Genomic DNA, 20,083 nt, shown 5'->3' on the forward strand with positions numbered 1-20,083 from the left:
AAGTGTCATATTTGAAGTTTCATTTTCTGAGTGTATTTTTTTTTTTTTGAAAAACAGTTATTTGTAAACCCTTTCTTATTTACTGCTCCTCTTTTCTTAAACATATTAAACCATATCTCAGCAAAGTGTGGAATTGTTGACCGAGTGTATTACATCTAAACACAGCAGCTTCAGCTATAAAAACCACTTGGTAGAAGAGTGATAGCCAGCCTTACAGAAGGGTGGGAAGTTGAAATTTCTGCAATGCAGTGACAGAAAGCTATTAGTTCAGGGTCAGGTGACATGAATGTTATAGAGATTTTGCACTCTACCAGGGAAAGGGAAGTGGGGAGATGATTGGTGGGATTATGTTATAAAAGTGCTTGTTGCCCCATGCTGCTGTTCATAATTGTATTTTTCAAAGTGATGTATGGACAAGCATGGTGCCCTTGGAGATTGCTGGCAGATAGAATTGGTTGTAGGGACTTCTGGGGAATGCAGGGTCATGCTGAAGTAATACAAAGATGCTGGTCATGTTGAAGATGGATACTGGACAAATGTCTACACAGTGTAAAGAGCAATTAAGAATAAATGCTGGGGCAAAGCCTACAACCCACACTCCCTGCAGAGCTGCTGTCTGCTCAAGTACTCTTGTCAGTCCATGTTGGTGTAAGCAGTAATCATGGGGAGAGCCACTGCCCATCTTCTTACCACCTAGAAGCGTTCTCTGAAGTTACCAGCGTTCACCGTAGGGAGCGTTTTTTCATTGTGCTTCTCTCTCCTGGTCTGTGTGCTTTTCCCCTCTAACTTTGCAAGCTCACTCTGACTGTGTACTGTATTGCTTTTATTTACACTAGGCATCACTGTTCCTTTTTGCTGAAATGATTTTAATGTCTTAATGTTGAATACTTAACTTGAGTTGCAGTCACGAGATGGCATGAAACTGTAGTTGTGGCCTTGCAGCCCTAGCCCTTTTCTTACCCCACTTAACGTCTGGTGGTGTTCAGCGTAGCAGTCGACTGATGTCTCCATTGATCCCTGTCCTGCAGGAGTACCAGTGAGCAGCAGAGTGTCAGCAAAGATTCAGCAGCTGGTCAATACACTAAAACGGCCCAAACGACCACCATTACGAGAGTTCTTTGTAGATGACTTTGAGGAATTGTTAGAAGGTAAAATGACTGTTTTTCAAAAGGTTTGGGGATCTCTTATTAAAACTCTGTAAAATGTTTGTCTCGCACATTTCCTAGAGAGCTAAGTAAGCCCTCCCTGTACTGGCAAGTACCAAAAAGTGTTGATATTCAGTGGAATCTGCTTGTAGTGAGCTTGGATATAGTGCAGTAGAGTCAAAAGTCTCTGTTGTTTGCTCGTGGTTCTGATTGCCATGTAACTGCAGAAGAGAGTGGGGGAAAGCTTTGTTCTGAGAGTGTTCAGCTGTGTGTTACAGCCGTTTCTTTTGAACACCAATATGAGAAAACTTGTCAGTGCAGGAGCATGCAAAATGTTTTACACATCAAAGCATCTAAAAAATGAGCTATCTGTAAGATAGAAACGAGGATAAATTCAATAAATGGAAATTTGTTTTTAAGGAGGCCAGTGCTTAGAGAATTAAGATTTGTCAGGATATGGTGATTTAAATTGTCTTTGTAGCAGGTTATAAGAAAGTTCTAACAAAGCCTGACTTAAATCAATGCATTACTGATGACTTACTGGAGTACAATTTTTCAGTAGTTCAACAGTACATCTTATTATTGCATTTTTGACAGGAAAAAGTATTCTCCATCTCTCTTTAGGAATAAAGAAAGGTTGATGAATATATGCATGCTGCCTCAGCAGTTTCTTTCCCTGCTTGTGGAGCTAGCATAAAGAAAGCACATGCATTCCTAAGGTGTTTCAGTTGCTTCATCTCTGTTGAAGTTAAATGTTAGCTATTCTGTTTTATTTCTCTGTTACTTCTCAAGACCTTCTAATATGTCATTATTTTCAGGAAGTTTTGCAAAGGTAACTTATTCTCTTGGTTACACAGGTGTACACAAGGTATAGAATGTACATGGTAACTGTATATCTTTTCATAATCATAAGTTCAACAGCCAGATCCAAACCAGCCAAAGCCAGAAGGAGCTCAGATGTTGGCTATGCGTGGGGAACAATTAGGTGTGGTAACAAATTGGCCACCTTCCCTGGAAGCAGCTTTGCAGCGATGGGGGACCATCTCACCAAAAGCTCCTTGCCTAACCACTATGGATACGAATGGAAAACCACTGTATATTCTCACTTACGGTGAGCCTTCTTTGAATTCCTTGTGCTTGTACAAATAGTGCATAGTGTCTGTATGTATAGTAAATATATAAATGGGTAGTGGAAAAAGCACTCAAATGATGCATCTTTTCCATATGTGAGTAGGGTGAAAAATATTCTGAAGCTGTTGGTGTCCATGTATGAGTTTCTGAGATGTTATATTATGAATTATTATACAAAGAGGAAAAGAGCTGAGCCGATACATTCATAGAATCATAGACTGGAAATTAAAACCACCTTTTAAATAGAAATGTGTACTAGGGCAGATTTTCCTGAAGATTAAGGTCTAAATCCATTGCCCTCAGATATTTCTAAGTTTTGTTCTGAAAACGCAGAACCTGGTGTAAAAAATTTACCAGCTTCCTGAAGAAGATAAAATAGGATTTTTTTCCTGGGTTCTACAGATATTGCAGTAAGTGTAATATGAATTATTCCTCCTGGTGCATAGTTGTACAGCTAGCAAACATCCTCCCTTCAAATAGATTTGCCAAGACCTATTTCAGTGTGATCTTTGGTATGTTGATGCATTTCAGTGTGTTGTTCATGATAATCTATTGCACCAAGAAAGGCCACATGGAAATAACCGTAAGGTTCTATTTGTCAAGTAGCTTCTAATTTTAAGAAGTTAAGGATACATGTGGGAGATATTCAAAGGGATTGTTATGAATAATAACAAAACTTTGAAAGCGAGTCAGAACATTTCTGTATGTTATTGGTATGGATATGAAAGTGATTTTGCTTTTTGTTATTTCTGTCTTCTCTAGGACCTAGAGAATATATTAATAATAAATATTCAGTGCAGAGAATAGTTTTGCATACGGTGACATAGAGGTATTGCTCAGTGCTGAATGCTCCTTTCCATTCAGGATTTAGATTGAGTGATGGTCCTTGGTGGAAAAGAAGTTTGGGATTGCAAATACAGTTAGAGGCATTTAAAGCATACCAGAACTTTAGGAACTGAAGGTCATGCATGAAACATTTTCCCTTGGGAACCTCAAAGTTAAGAAGTTACTTCAATGAGGGGGCACACAATTCACTACTGATCAGTGTTGGTTTTTTTCCCTTAAGGGCATTTACTTGGAAATAGAAAAGAACTTCTAAGTTTGCAATTATATGTTTGCAGAAGAGCTATTCATATCATCTACTGAATGCCCTAAATTAGTTTGATAGGACTGGAAATGAAGATGGTAGTGAGATTCAGACCATTTCTGAATATGAGGTTGTGTCCAGAGTCAGAGTGTATGTCCTGCTTCTGCTGAAGAGCAGTAAGCTGAACAGATGGACCTGAGGAGCTCCTCCAAAGGGCTCATGAAGCCACCTAGCTTCTTTCTCTCCCCTAAGCTATCTCTTCCTGAACCCCTCTTCTAAGCTGTCTAAATCCTCAGAAAAATTAGACTAAAGCTTTTTTCATTACTATTGTTTAGCTGCACTTATTTTTTCTGTTGCTTTTAATAGTTTCCAAAGGTTAAAAAAAAGAAGTGTTTTTATTTTAATAGATAAAAGAAATGACAAATCGCAGTTCATAGAAGATGGAGTGAATTATCTGCTAGCTAGATTTCAAGCTGACATTCTTTTTCTTTCCTTTTGGCATAACACATTATGATTTTCTTTACTAATTTTCTTAATTTACAACTGCCTTTGTAGGATAATTATTATTACAGATTTGTCATTTTATTTGTGACTTTATGAACGATTTTGCTGTAACAATGCCACCTTTTGGTTCTGCACAGCTTTCTAGCAATTGTGGCATTTTAGAAAGTTGAAAATTAGAAGAAGTTAAGCCTTGATCTCAGCAAGGAACTCAGAAGCATCATTTTTTATCCCTGTGCATTTTACAGCTGGCCCCTTTTGAAACAGGAGTCTACCCACAATCCTACCGTGTGGTATTAAAATGACTTTGCATGCATTTCTTTGTATCAGATGACTAAAACTTTAAAATACCAACAGTGAGACTTTCCAGTAACCTCTCAGTTTCTATCTCACTGTTACTTTTGTGTTCTGTGCCAGTTAAAGGAAACACCATTACAAGGCTTTTCATATATTCACAGTTTTGATAAATAATCAAGATTTTAAAGAATAATAACAAGTCTTGAGAGGTTTGTTCTTGACAAGTTATGTCCTCTTCTTCATTACTATTACCTCTCTGCTGTATTACTCTGTAGTATTACTGCTACTGCTTCAATCTCCTCTCATATCCTCTGTCACGTCTGCATGAAAGTTCTTACTCATCCTTCCATTTTCTGAGCAGGAATGTATATCTTTTCTTCCCTACTTCTTTCGTATAAAGCATCTTTTCCCATTTCTTGTGGAGAAATCCCAGGTTTACCTGCTTATTCCAGACCTCTTTCCTTCTCTCTAGTCTGAGTTCCAGGGATGTCTCTGTGACAGATTTGTAGCTGTCAGCTAAATCACATTACGCCTGAGACAGAGTATTTATTCCCTTCATACCAAGCACTTTCAACTCCTCCTTTCTTGATCAGTGTAGATAATATTGCTCTCCTGCCTGTCACTTGGGCTGTACCCCCAGTATCATAAACAACTCATGTGTTTCTTCAGTTTTATGCAGCCATTCAGTGTCTAAGAATTGCAGGTCATTTTTCACAGGGACAGTGAGTTTAAAGAAGTAATTTTTCCAGCTCTAGCCTAAAATAATTTCTGCCTTCCCCTTTCCTGTAGAAATTCATCTAATTTGTACCTCCTTTTATCTCCTGTGACTTTTTCATCATATCTTCCTAACTTATGTCTTCTATAGTATGTTTGGATTGTAGATAGAAGACTGAATTTGTTGTAGATAGAGGAAATGAATGGCTGCTCTTCTTCCAGACTTGATGTTTTTAAGCGAATTTTTTGAAATAATTTGCTTAAATTCTTGAAATTATTTTTGATATCCCAGTTGTAATTGTTACTCAGTATACTCAGAGCTCTTTAACTCCTTCCAGTGAATGCAACATTATTTCTTATTTCTCAAGTATTTTGTTCCTCTGGGAACTTGGTTAAGCAAAGAACATCTTAGTTAAGTTATTCTCAGTCCCTTTGTAAATCAAATCACTGAATATGTATAAACTGAAATGTTTGAGATAAAGGAGGGAAATACGTCTTTATAAGGCTTTATAAAGATCTAAACTCTGGCTAGACAGGTTTCTGAGATATGCTGTGAGGAAAAGGAGGGCATTTTCTTGCTCGGACACAGTTAATCAGAGCAGTCAGACAGCCCATTTTGATATTGTTGGTATTAGAAATGAAACAGTGATTTCTTAGAACGGAAATATAAATTAAAGTTATATTGTTACAGTTAAAGCCTGTATAGTACTTGTGCTATCACAGCTACTTTCCTGACTGTAGAATGATTATTCTGAGAAGGATCAGAATGTTTGGGGAAAAAGTAAAAAGCCAAAAGCAATCAGGAAATACACAAGTTTTGAGCTATTTTATTTGAAAAGCAACAAAATAAGTACCAGTTAACCACATCTGACTCAGACAAATGTATCGCCTTAATCTAACACTTTATTTAGAATATTTTGAGGCAACATTCATGCTGTCTTAACTGTGGTGTTACCCCTTCTAGAGGGGGTACTTTGAAATGGTTGAAACTCAACTAGAGACTGCAAATAGCCATCCCTAAGTGGTGCTGAAACTGGCGTGAGACCTCAGCCACCTGTGTCCTCTTGTGGCCGGGATCTCTGGGTCAGGAATTCCACAGTTACCAGGAGGAGAAAGGGAACTCTGCTCCTAGCCAGGTAGCTACATAACCAGATTGTCCTTATCTCTGAAATGACTCATTGCTTCCAGAGGTAAGAGTGGTCAGAGACAGGTCCTTATCAATCAGTGATATGATTGTTTAATGCTTTAATGCTTTTGTTCTATGATAAAGAAAATAAAAAAATATCTGTATTACAAAATTGTGTTTTTACTGGAGTACCAAGCACTGTAAAAGCAATATTACCTTTATTATGAGTGCGCCTACAGGCTTTTATTCTCTGTGGTAAATGTTTTTGTTATTTTGTTTGGGTATTTTTCCAAAAACATTACTGTTTCCCATGCTGCTTAAGATAGATCTAATTAGTTTATGAAGAAAGTGTTAGCAGAGCAGCAGAACTGTGACCATCATTTTGCAGCACAGAAAAAAAGTGCTCCTTTACCTTCATTGCATTAGGACGTCTGCATTTATACCATATTTAATGTCTTCCTTTTTTCTATTTAATGTAAGAAATGTCATATTGTATTCTTGAAAGAATGAATGTTTGACACCATTATTTTCAGTTAAGTTCTGGCAGTCTCGCAATTGCTGTGCACGGAGATTGGTAAGCAACCACGAGTTTGGTTTTGCTGAGTTAGTGCTGTGTGGTTCTTAAAAGCATACAGAATTCAGTAAGGGAATTGACTGTGGTTTGTTTTGTCTTCAATTTTTCTCCCTCTGCTGCTTTTCTCTTATGCCTTCTTTACATTCAACACAACTGTGTAGTCCTGCTGATTTGTGAAGGGAAAGGGCTTTACTATATTATCACATGGAATGTATATATCCTTTATTGACTTCTCCCTTTTTGTTTGATTTTTAAGACCTGGTGGTTTCCTTTACCCTCATAATGTGTTGCTTAACCAGATGAGACTAGCTATTAATTCCCTCTAGCTTGCAAATTTTTGTAGGTAAAAGACACTGCCCTCTGAGTAGGCTGTTATAGAACAAGACTGATTACAAGTGGCATTTAAAATAAGTGGTAATTGCTATAGAGTTGCTGCTACATAAGCAAATAATAATTCAAGTAGCAAAAAAAAAAAAGAAAGAAAATAAAAGAAAGAAATTTGCCCCATGCAGATGTTAACAATGTTTGTCACATCTGCCAGGAGGTGAGGTGATGTTTTTCATCCTCTCCTTCTATCTGCATGCTTGATGTCTGCAGGACATGGCTCAGCTTCAGAGTCGTGGCTGCTGCACCGCGTGCTTGCTGATACTTGCTGGGCACTGGGAATGCTGAGCTTGGTTTGCAGGTGTGGGGAGAGTATTAAAGGTGACTTGGCCTCACTGCATGAACACACTACTAGGGCTTGCAGGTGGGGCAGCAATATTTGGGACAGATGACAGGAGTGGGTAAGGAAGATGGGTTCATCGTAAGAAGATTTATTTCGCTAAATGCTTAGGCAGTTAGAAATAAGTCAGGCAGTGACAGATACAGGGAAAAGCTTGATTTCTTAGTATCTTGTAGGTACTAAGATTTTATTTTGGAAGCCAACACCAAAATATGCAGCTCATTGGGAGGTAAGAAAAATATAATTTGTAGTAGTGGCCAGGTGTGTGTTTGATGAATTTTGTCAAGTTTGGCTTGTTTTCCTGAATTAATTCAGGAAAATTGTTGGAAACTGAACAGTGTGGTTTGTTTGGGAGATTGTTGCAGACCTGAAAACTGAAAAACACAGGTCCTTAATGCAGACTACTACCCAGGACACCTCTGTGTGAGTGACAGATAAAGCACAGGATGTGCAGGAGCCTTGCCCCCTCTGGAGGTACCCTGGTAGTGCCACTGAACACAAAGATCTCTTGCTAGTGCCTTACCTCTCCAAATGCTGATCAAGCCTTTGTTTTGAAACTAAAGAAACAACTGCTCAGATTAGACTGAAGGGACGGATTCTTTAGCAAGTTCTGTTGCAATAGGACAAGGGGAAATGGTTTCAAGCTAGAAGAGGGAAGATTTAGACTGGATGCAAGGAAAAGGTTATTTGTAATAAGGGTAGTGAAGCACTGAAACAGTATCCAGAGTGGTGGTGGATGCCCGATCCTTGAAGGTCAGGCTGCATGGGGCTCTGAGCACCTGATGGAGCTGTAGGTGTCCTTGTTCATTGCAGGGAAATTGGACCAGATGACCTTTAAAGTTTCCTTCTACTCAAACAATTCTGTGATTCCTTGCTGGATGTCAGAGCCAGGTGAAACAAATACTGCAGGCATCCAGCGTCCTGGTAAAGCAGATGGAAGGGCACTTTGACTGGACCCGGCCGGGCAGTGAAGACAAGGAGCACTGCAGGCTCTGGAAGCAGAAGTGGGGCTGGAGGTGGAGGTACCCACCTGGATCTTGCTTTCCATCACTGCAGGAAAGCAAAGAACTGTTGTTTGCTACAGCAGTGTTGCTGTTACGAGCTGAAATGCGAGCTACTTCAGTCCCTGCTGCCTGAAACTTGAGTCTCCTACCTCTGTCCTGTCTTGAAGCCAACTTAGTAGATGACTTGGCAGCGTGTTTGTCTGAGGAAGACCTGCTGAACTGACGAGAAAAAGCCATATCCTCAGCAACCCCCAGCGGCAAGATTTCCTTGGCAGCCCATGTGCCTTCATGGTGGGTTTCCCCTGCACGGGGATCAGCCATCATGAGGTGAAAGCCTCGGATGGAGCACAGCTGCTCCCTCTGCGGGGCTGCCCTCCGGCCCAGGGCAGATGCGCACCATATTGAGGTCAAGGCAAGGTCTCCTCGTTGGGATTTGCGGGAGAGATTTTAGCATTCAGCTTTTTCCCAGCAACGTCTAATCTCTCAAGTTTACAAAAGAAGAATTACGCTGAATTGCAACCTAGGCAGAAGCAAGGAAGGAAGCGCTTCAAAGATTTCCTTCTTTATAACATCCCCTGCTCCTGAGGGCTTTTATCCTGAGGTCATGGAGCCCTTTGTGTTTCTTGGTGAACTGGCAGGCCAAACAGCCAAGGTGGCAAAGCAAACACAGCTCAGTGTGCCTCCAGCAGCACCCCATCCAGCAGCACAGCCCTGGCCCCGGTGACTCACGCATTCCTGGCTCCAGTTCCTGCATTGCTGCTCTCTTTGCAGCCCTTTCTTTTCTGGGATGAAGCTGGAGGAGAAATGGCGAGCTTCCTGTTGAGCACAATCCTGGCCAAGCTCTGTGTGAGGTTTGCTCTGGGATCAGTGCACAAAATGGCTGTCCCGCATGCAGTGGGATCCTCTGCTGCTCATATTGGGGTGCAGAGGCACACTGGGTTGGGGCTGTGGAAGCACTGAGGGATGCAGCAGAGACCCTGTGCTCCAGCTCCGGCACAGCTCAGTGCCAACTGTGCTCTCTTGGTTCTGTTGTCCATGGTTTTGTACCTGTGGCCCGTGTGTTAGTTGGCATGGTGCACTATTCCAACAGTAAACAGAGCAGGAAAGGGCTGTGGAGAGAGAAAAAGACTCCTAGAAAAGAAAGATCATAGGCTTATTTTGTACAGTTCAAAGTGTGCTTGAATAGAAAGGTGAAGAAGTAGCGAGACAGGCTTATATGCTCTGTGATTCAAAAGCTGAAATAAGTGAGCATCATGACAGAATGTCTTTAAAGACTTGACCATGCACAGCCTTGAGAAAAGGAGCCCATTAGTCCTTGAGAGAACTTAATCTCTGCATTTACTCTGATCATTAGCATGGTTGTAGCATAGTTGTACCATGTACCCATGTACTTCTGAAAGAATGCACATAAATGCTTTGATATGAACAGCTTTTTGGAGCTCAAATCTCAAAAAATATCATAAGGTGGCAATTTCAGTATATGAAAAATGAGTGTGAATATGTCACAAATGCAAATTTAAGACTTGTAACAAATTTAGTCTCCAGGAGAATTTTCACAGCACCCCCTTAATGTCAATCAGAAATGGCATTAAGATCTCAGAGTTCATTTTTAAGCTCGAAAGTGTTTCATGTAAAGATGGTTCTCCAAATTCAGGACTTTTGCCAGACTCTCGATTTCTGTTCTCCACGTTTCTGTATCACCACTAATTGTTCTTTTAATATCATCACCACTGAAACTTTAATGCTGGAAACCTTTATGAGAAGGAGTGTTTGCTTTCCTATGACGCTTTGGTTTTATTCTATTTGCTTGTCATTTTTAAGTGTTGACTGTTGCAACAGGGATACTTTTAAAGACTTTTTTTCAATAAATGCAGGTATTTCAATTGTACAGTTACTCCTGTACTCATGCTGCTTTCAGTGGAACAGGATTGACTCATTTTTGTTTTGAACATTTTGGCAGTTGAGCATCCAAATACTGAAGCAATTTTTAATATGTTAAAAATTTGGCGATGCTTAATGTGATCGTAATATACTGCCATTTTCACAAGAAATACTTGCACATAGGGCTTTCTCAATAACAAGCAGCAGTGACCCTTCCAATTTTCCTTAAGAGTCAAAAAAGAAAATCTGACCTTCTCATTGTACGTTGCTTTTATATCAGATTGACACTTAAAATAATACAACAGTGTTGCATTTTATATCCAGAATGTAGAGGAACAACTGCTTGACTCAGTTATAAATAGCAATTACTGCTTGTTTGGGAGCCTGAACTGCTGAACCCCATAGGTAATCTGTTGTCAGAACCTATTATCATTTAAGTTATTGGTGGGCATGAACTAAAGATTCATTACTGTCAGGCTGAATACTGCTTCAGGACAGAGCTGAGGGCCGGCCAAGAACGTAGTCTGTTACGCTAGGTATTGTTCAAATGGAAGTAACAAGGTCTGTAAACAAAGGCTCTCTGAAAAAGCCTGCCTAGATGGGATATGCTGGTCACTTGAAGGGTTCATGAAAGGCACAGTGGGCCCACTGACATCTTGTTGAGGTCCTTTTTTCTTAAGGGAATATTGGGTGAGGTATTCATGAAGATAAGCCAAATAAAGGGATGGAGAGATGAAGCAAGGGAGAAGAGAGATGATAAAATGAAGGGATGCCTAGGGGCAAGTGAAATCAAACTGAGGGAAAGAACTTCTAGGAAGGAGGAAGAGGAAAAAGGCAAGTTAGACTGACGAAGGACCATAATTAAAAGTGAAATGTAGCATACAGATGCACTAAGGATCAGAGGGTCCCTGCTGCTTCAGTGTGCCCCTTTGGTTTGTGGGGTGTTTTCTGTTTGTTAGATTTGTGTTTTTTTTTCTTGTTTCTTCTTGGGACTCCTTTCCTTTTACCCTCAGTGGGCTGGAGTGGGGGAAATGCCATCATGATCCCTGAGTCATACTCACAGAGGGAAGTCTCCTGCATCACGCGGGACTGAAATGCAGCTTGCTTATAGTCTATCGTATTCCAACCACTTCTAGCAGTTGACTTTGGGAGTTCAGGTCCAATTTGCTGCAGAGTAAGATAGCTACATCTGCCTTGAGGAAAACTATTCTTTCTTCTTTTTTTTTTTTTTTTGTGTTTCTTTCTTTTTGTATAAAAATGTTTCTGTCTTGAAGATTAAATAAAGCATCCGGTATACATTTAGATATTTCCATAAGTTGCAGCAGTGGTATCATATTTAGTTGGAAAATTCATACAAATTTTCCTACTATTTTTTCATTGCTCAGATATTCTTTGCAAAACACGTGCAGAATGTTACAGTTAATTTTACAATTTTTATGTTAACAGGCAAACTTTGGACCAGAAGTATGAAGGTTGCTTACAATATACTACATAAATTAGGCACAAAACAAGAACCAATGGTACGACCTGGAGACAGGGTGAGTATCTCAGTGATTTGTAATTGCTAATAGTTCAGATGCTGTGTTAACAAAGAGAGATTGAGGTATTCGAGGTGCCCAGAGGAAGTTAATTAAGTTAAATGCTGGGGGTTAACGGCAGTCTGCCTTTTACTCAGGGAAGGGCTGATCATTCAGACAGATATTTTGGATTGTATTTTAAATCATTTGAGCTAGTATTCGCTGAATAGTAACTTGAAGTTGTGGCAACATCAGCAGTGAACATTCCCATGGAAAGTGATTTTTGGACATAGAGAAGCTGTCTGTTTAGCAGAAGTTTGCAGATGGATCCTGGAGGTGTCATGTGGGTAAAACTTACTTGCTAATGACTTCATAGTTGTTGAGATGGTAGAAACAAGGAAAACATTGCGGTGGTCTAAGACAAACAAACAAAGCACATTTTGGCAAGCAGTTAAATAAGTAAATTGCACTGACTGGTAATGTGAAGAATATTTCCATTTCTTGTTCCTGACTGATTCAGTTCCTGCTTAATGCTGAATCTTGGTGAAGGGATAACATGCACGGAGGGCAAGTAAGGGTTACAGAGCTAGTGTGCTACCTTCATTCTACTCCTTTTCTTTGCCAGAATGTGTATCCAAATTTCCACCGGTCTCATTCTGAATTGGCTTAAAGCTGTGGAATAGAGATTCCAGAACAAAGCTGTCAGAAATTCACATTTTAGTAATGACTTTGTAATTCAAGTTTTGATTGTGAAATTAAGGTTTCCTCTTCCAAAGTGTGATAGCAGTCCTCAGATTGCTGTTTCACTTGGTCCCCTTGTGCCATATGTGAGAAATGTGTCAATTTACATTATATTTTTCTTACGGCTTCAAAAATGAAAGCATGCAGTAATACTTCCCAGAAGTGAAAAAAAAAAAAGAAAAAAAAAAGAATTTAAAGGTGAAACCTAATAGTCCTTCCTTTGTTTCTTTTGGAAAGAAGTCATAAAGCATTTAACTAAAGAATCTTTAGATCCCTAATCTAAATTGCTTCCTATGACAGCATTCAGCCAGCAATAGGATCTGAAGAATCTCTTTTACTTGCTTTACAAGCATGTGTCTAAGCAACAGCAGAAGAAACAAGTTGTTCAAATGTAGACATTGTGAGAATCCACCCAGAAGGCTGTAAAAGGAGTCAAGTTCAGAAACGGGCAGTGACATGTGCATCTCTCTCTGTGTTGTCTACCAACCACCCATCTTTCTATTAACTTAGTGCAGCAACCACTGACATCTCCTAGCGTTAGGAAAGGGTTTGTAGATAATTCAGTCTGAAAGCTGGAAGTTCAGCTAGCGCAGGACACATACTGAACAAATTGCAGTTCTTCTAAAATAAGTCTAGCTAGATTATAGTGAAGCAAATGTTTATAGCTGAGCACTGAAAGCATATGCTTTGTGTTGTAAAAACATCTCGCCTAACATCTCTATGTAACGGAAACACAATCATTTGAAATGACTTTATGTTGAAGATGAGGTGTTATGGTACTACTGATTTTTTAGGCTGTTATTGTGGCTGTTATCCCCCTGCTGTAATAACATAAAAGCTTTCTGACCTCTTTGAAGGTGACTTTTTATTCTAAATAATGTATTTTGTGTGACAGCAGCTAGAGGTACTTCTGAAATACTAAATGAAATACAGATGCATATTTGTGATCTTTTCAGATCTGAGGGTTATTATTTCCTTATGTTAATATGAATTAAAACTCAGAAAGGCCTTTTCCCCTTGAAAAGCATCTTCTATCAATACTGTCTATATTTTTCATGGCTTCTGTTGCGTCACTCCTTAGTTTCTTTGTCTGAGCCAAAAGAATAAGTGTATGAGCCTGTATTTGATTCTCTGATTCTGATGTAATCATAGTACTTGAAGAACTGCATTTGCCTTCTACTGGAACTTCAGAAATTCAGCCTTGTGTCACCTCAGATAACTGCCTGGAAATTAAGCTTGCTCTCTAAAATATCTACCAGATAACCAGTATCTTGACAGTGCACTGTGTATTTTGTTTTCCTTCAGCCTTATCCCTTTTGGCTGTTACATGCACTATTTATTTATTTGGTACAGCTCTGTTAGTGATTAATGTCTTTTGAAGAGGAAGTTAGTGCCGTATTCCCTCTAGACTTCAGTGGGAGTTTTTCACCTCTGTCAGCTCCTTTGAAAAGATTCTCAGCCACAGATTCACTGTGTGTATGTAAACAGAGAGCAAAACAAAACCAACAATCCTCAGTGTACCTTTTGGTATCCTTCAACATCTTTCAGATGTTCGCTGGGCTCAGCAAACTCTGCTGTCCCTGCAGTGTACCTAGCAAAAACCTCTTCCTTCCATTTCCCTTGCGGATGTTTATGGTTTGTGCTCAGAGAATTTGCATTAACTGCAAAGCCATCTCAAGCAGTTGTATTGTTCATGTCCTAGAATACAGACATGATAGCAGTATATTTTCTCTGAAGTTAAAATCTTCAGCTTAAAAACAGTTTTTTTTTTTTTTTTACCCTCTTGGCCATAGTTTGATTCTTTCTAGTTTGAAGGAAGTTATGGAAGGCAACTGTTTTGATGCCATAAGAAAATACAGAAAACGCTTCAAATCTATAGTATCTGAATCCTGGACTGCATATAAAAAATAGTGGTTTTGCTCTGAGACACTGAAACATGTAATTCCTACTGATGTCAAATCAGTTTAAACTGAAGACTTTTTAACAGCTCCAGCAATTTTTAAGGTGCTGTGTTAATTCAGTCTGACCTTGTGTGCAGACACAAAGGAATTAAGATAAAAATTCTGTGCAATGCCTCCTGCATGGTGCTTCAGGTTCCAGCCCCTGAAGTCATTAAAAAATAATTGATGGCAAGGAGAGGTGTGGACTCTCTAGGCTACTAAATCCTTATCTAGACAACACACTCACATATCCCCATCCATTTTGTACCTGGAAGATCTAAAGAGATTGTAATGTCTGTAGAAGTAAGCTGCCCAGTTTTGCACATTTAGGGAAGATAGGCACCAAGTGAGCATGCTGGTGATTTTCTATGTGGAATATTTTATCTAGGGTAGGGTAGGGTAGGGTAGGGTAGGGTAGGGTAGGGTAGGGTAGGGTAGGGTAGGGTAGGGTAGGGTAGGGTAGTTCATTTGGCAGGAACATACAGAGATCATTGAGTCCAACTGTGTGTCAAGGCCAAAAGTGAAAGCATTTTTTATTGAAGGTATTGTCTGAATGCCTGTTGAGCACTGACAGGCATGGGGCATCAACTGCTTCACTAGGAAGCCTACTCCAGTGTGAGCAACCTCACAGGAAAGAATTTTTTCCTGATGTCCAGTCTGACCCACCCCTGGCACAGCTTTGTGCATTCACATACATCCTGCCATCGTTTACCATGAGCAGACACTGGCATGTCCCCCTGCACATGCCCTCCTCAGGAAGTTGTAGAGAGCCATGAGGTTACCTCTGGGCATCTTTTTCTCCAAACTAGACAAACCAACTGTCCTCAGCCTCTCGTCAAAGAACATACCTTCCAGCTCTTTTACCAGCTTTACGATATGTTGCCAGCTCTGGGTGTGACATTCAGTTCTCTAGACATCATTTGATTGTGTTCGCTAATGACACAGAAACTTCTATGCTTGGAAACAGTCCAGTCCTAAAATAAAATTATTGTGTGAGGGAAAGCCTTGGGAGACAAAGCATAATTGTTACTGATTGACATAATGATATAGTAGGTCTGGGTAATCAGAACTGTTTTCAGTAACTTAAAGGAAATACTAAATTAGAATGTAAATTATTCCATTTGGTTGGTTATTTAATATCTGCAAAGCAATCAGTAAATTGAGAATCAGATGAAAGGTATTGTCAGTGTAGGAAACAATGCATCATGAAAATATTTAACTACGACCTAAGTGAAAACGTTCACAAAAGGGACATGTATCAGAAGAAGTTCCTCCTGATTCCTCATTCATCCTTTGTTAGGTATTTGAATGATTATTATTGAAATGTTTCTGTAATCACCTCTCCAAAAGGAAGCATGGAAACTCCAACTATTGTCAGTAGAAGCCCATAATAAAACATGCAATTCAGGAAGTCTTTAACATATGTCTCTTTGTTTCAGGTAACACTTGTATTCCCTAACAATGATCCTGCTGCTTTCATGGTAGCATTTTATGGCTGCCTGCTTGCGGAAGTTGTCCCCGTCCCTATTGAAGTGCCACTTACAAGAAAGGTGGGGAATCACATTTCTTTTCTATATTGCATTTTAAAACTTGTCAGAATGAATCATGACTGAACCTAAATTTTGAGTATATTTTTGTGGTTAACTAGCCTGAATATACAGATACAAAGATAACATTGTGTGACGAGTTATATATAGTTCCTTCTTTCTTGTGATGGCAAATCTCAAGATGTGCTTGCAGTTTCAGCAAATGCAGGAGGACTGCCTGGGAAAGGAGAAGAAAATTTTGCAAGAGGAAAGCTCTGACAGCCCTACATGTAATTATCTTTGCAGACTCTCCATGTATGCCAGTGCTGGCCACTGACAAAGAACCACTCGCAGCAATTGCTCATTTTCCACCTGTCCCTGCAACCAAAGCTATAATGCCACTAGCTCTGTGTATGCAACTTCAGAGCATCTGGGGAAATGTCTTCTCCTGTGTCTGTATCTTCATTTGTATCCTGAAGCTTCTGTCACCGCTGTCATCTCTGCCAAGGGTGACTTTTGAGCAAAATGAGATTGGAAATTCATGTCACAGAGCCAATTCATAACCAAAACTGACCATAGCTAAAAAGCTTTTCAGATGCAGTGTTGATCCAGATTCCACTGTTAGTGCCTACGAAGGTGTCAGTAGGCAAGTGTGGCTGTTTCAGATTGAAAATATGCTTGGGGGATATGAGGGGAGGGAGACTTAGTGGTGTAGGTGAGCCACAGCTGGGAAGCTTACACTGATGCTGAACATGCATTTTTTTCTGAGGATGCACACCTTTGAGGCTGTAAATATAGCAGAATGTATTTATCTATTTATTCCAAGCTCTTTTTGTCATATCGTCTTAATTTTAGCATGGCTGGAAGCAATGTTTGTTCTAAGGTTCTCACAAATATCTCTTATATAATCCCTTTATTATAAGTTAGCACCAGTAATACCTAACTTTGTTTGGTCTGGAATTGTCCATGCAACGTGTGTTCTTTAATCCACTTTGGGTTACATGCTTATGCTAGTTTATTTGTAAAATGCTGTATTTGAGAGCGCTGAGGAGTAGACTTGACTGTAGAATGAGTGTAATGATCTTAGCAGAAACATACTGCATTTGCATCAGGCTATCACTGTGCTTTCACATTTGAGTGCGGCACTTTAAGGTAATTTGAAGTAGTAACATAAAGTGAGGCATTATTTCTATAAAGACCAGAGATTTTCCATGCATCAACAAAATAAGGCAAGTAGACTACATACCCTGGAAGATCAGAGTACTCACAAAGGCAGCTGTGCTTGCATTCTACATAAAAGAATCAACACATCTTTTAGGGATAAAGACATCTACTATGTCTTTCCTTGTTACTTATTTTCCAAACTGAAATCACATTTCAGAATACATGGATAGATGTAAAATGTATTTATTTTAGAACATCTGATACCAAATCCATCCAGTAAGCTATAATATCCAGCTGTCCAAGCAACCTGATCTAGCTGTGCATGTCCCTGTTGGTTGCGGGGGAGTTGGACTAGATGACCTTTAAGGGTCCCTTCCAACTCTAAGGATTCTGTGCTTCTGTGATTAAATGCCCTATGTCAAATTAATAACTTACCCTAATTTGGCTGAACCTTGTGGTTTTTTTTAATACTTGCATACGTATATGTATAAAATAAGCACTTACACATGCAGATTCATATATATTTATATAAGGCAATAACTACAGACTCAGTCTGTTTAACTATTGCCAGGACCATTCCATAATGTTTAAATATTGCATTGATAAAACAATAACAAAGATGTCAGCAGTATAATTAAAAAGCAACATGATATATTATCTATAAATAAAACTATGCAATCTCACAGCATATACTATTACAAATATTTCTGCATTTGTTTATATGGAGCAGGAACTGGAGTGGAAGCAATGAGATGAAAATCATGTTCTGAGTAGTCCCAGAAGGAATACCTCTGCATGGTCAAATGGCTGCAGTCTGCTTCTGGCATCCGTGGGAAGATGTCATTTGTGTCATCACACAGTGGCCTAGACTGTTCTTTTATAATTTACCATCATTTGTTCTCTTTTCTTTACACTTCAGTAAGTTCTGGCAGGGTACATTTTTTGGTTTGTGTTTTGGAAGACAAATGCAAACCAACAAGTGGACCAATAATTATATTATAGGCTAATACAGGCTTACAAAATAGCAAGTCACTGTAGGATGAGCTATTTCAGGGAGTTATATTAGGAGCTCATCTTTAATAATAAAAATGTGAGTTAATAGATTTAATGATGTTCTACATTTTCATAAGGAAGAGTTTTTCACAGCTCTGTGCAAATTATGCTTGTCAGCTCAAAATTGAACAGTAACGTTTGCAGCAAGGTAGCATTTTGGCTTACGTATTACTCTGCAGCCCATATATTTTGTGTGTATTCCCTATCTTTTTATCATGAGTGTAATTTCTTTTAGCTTTTGACAGTTTATTTTCAGGTTCATTACTAGCTGAGAGTCCGTCTCTTGCTTTTTCCTTCTGTATTGCATCTTTGTGTTGACCTAGAAATAAGTTATCTACTTCCCCAGAGAACTTCAGGAGATGTGTCTGACATGGCAGCTGGGATGGATTGCCAGGATTCCCAGACACCACGTCTTCCGTTTTGTTTATTCTCAGAACACTTCCTGGTCTTTAGCAAGGATCCAGGATTTGGGATTCATGTCAGCATGGTTTGGGCTCTTTGGAATCAGGAAATCAGATCTAAAATTAAGAAGTGCAATCCTAAACTCTTTTTTTTTTTTTTACATGAAGACTAACTTGTTATTCTAGAGGTATTCAGGCATTCTACAGTCATTGTAGCAATAGAATAAACATCACGTTTTATTTTATCTTCTTTCCCTGCCATAACACAATTGAAATGCCTATATTGTAGTAGCTTCCAAGTTTTTCTTGTATCTAATCCTCATCACCTGGATTAAGGGCTATGGCTTTTCAGATTATTCCTCTCCCCAAAATGTATTTCTACATGTTTCCCAAAATTAGTGAAGTGTGGGTCCCTTTTTAGTGTTGTGTACAACACACAATTCCTTCAGAACTGTCACTTTTATCTTACTGGAGGCTGGAGTATTCTGACTTGTTTTGCTGTATGTGTGATAGGATGTGAATTCTATAGAATGCGCCATCAAAGCTGATGGTACAGAATTTCTGACATCTCAATTTTTAGTTCAAATGGTGGTTCACTATTCCCCTTATGGGAAGATTTGAAAATATGTTTCCAATTTCTTTTTCTTCATATTTCTCAGGATATTTTTTTTCCATTTGATGGACATCATGAAATTTATTATTCTACTCTGATACAGCCAGAGGAGTTAATCTGTTTTCATCTTAAAGTAACGTTTTTGTTCTCCAAGCACATTTGTAATTATTTTCAGTCACATGCTATGAGTACATGAATGGAGTTCCCACATAGACCCTCATGGCCTTCTTGTCATAGGTGGTGAAGATTTGTAGCAGGATATGACATGAAAGCATATAAAAATCTATTTCTCAGTCACTGTTTCATAGCCTGTTAGGCTTAAAGCTAAGTGTGCTTCTCCACATTCTGGCTGACAACACAAATTTAAAGTGCACTTGCTTATTTCATAGCAAATTTGGAAATACCCGCTCCAGGACAGTTCTTTCTAAAAAAAATCAAATGGATATTTCTTAAAGAGTACAAAAGGTTTTTCAGGAGCTCTTTATAGTAATCTGAAAACTTTGATTATTAAAGCTTTAATGGCAGACAGAGAAGCATATCTTTTTAAAGAGAGTGAAGTTGCTCCACGCTTTCATTTGATGGCAGAGTTATATTCCAATGGTAATATTCCTCAGTGTCTTTTCTGGTATTTGGACATCTTCAGGACTTCAGGAGATAAAATGAGATGTGTTTCCTCTCTGTTTCAGTCGTTGTTATGCTGTGTCTGATATGCTGCTATGTGTACAGTTTTGTATACATCTTTTGACAACGCATCTGCCTCTACTGGTTGTAAAACATGCATAAATGGTTATATTTTGGTGGCACAGCCTTCCAGCCCCAGCCCCAGCTGAACCCCTGGTGCCCTCTGCTGGAGTTACATCTGTTCTGTGCCCACCCCCACTCCCCACACTCCTCAGCACCCAGGCACTGGGCATGGGCCCTTACTCAGCTGGCCACCATCTCTG

General features: G+C 39.2%; 1 protein-coding gene across 5 annotated transcripts in view; it reads left to right on the forward strand.

The window, feature by feature from the left end:
* The window catches only part of DIP2C (disco interacting protein 2 homolog C), a 283,812-nt gene that overhangs the window by 185,055 nt on the left and 78,674 nt on the right, over positions 1 to 20,083 (forward strand). For all 5 annotated transcript variants that reach the window (XM_065731518.1, XM_065731519.1, XM_065731520.1 and 2 more), the window contains 4 exons: positions 1,029 to 1,148; positions 2,059 to 2,256; positions 11,631 to 11,722; positions 15,822 to 15,932. In XM_065731518.1, the coding sequence (XP_065587590.1) occupies positions 1,029 to 1,148; positions 2,059 to 2,256; positions 11,631 to 11,722; positions 15,822 to 15,932 (521 nt within the window). The remainder of the gene's footprint in view (positions 1 to 1,028; positions 1,149 to 2,058; positions 2,257 to 11,630; positions 11,723 to 15,821; positions 15,933 to 20,083) is intronic.

This window comes from Cyrtonyx montezumae, unplaced genomic scaffold (genome assembly GCF_038088225.1).
Source record: "Cyrtonyx montezumae isolate F1298 unplaced genomic scaffold, pur_monq_1.0 scaffold_14, whole genome shotgun sequence".
Classification (NCBI taxonomy): Eukaryota; Metazoa; Chordata; class Aves; order Galliformes; family Odontophoridae; genus Cyrtonyx; species Cyrtonyx montezumae.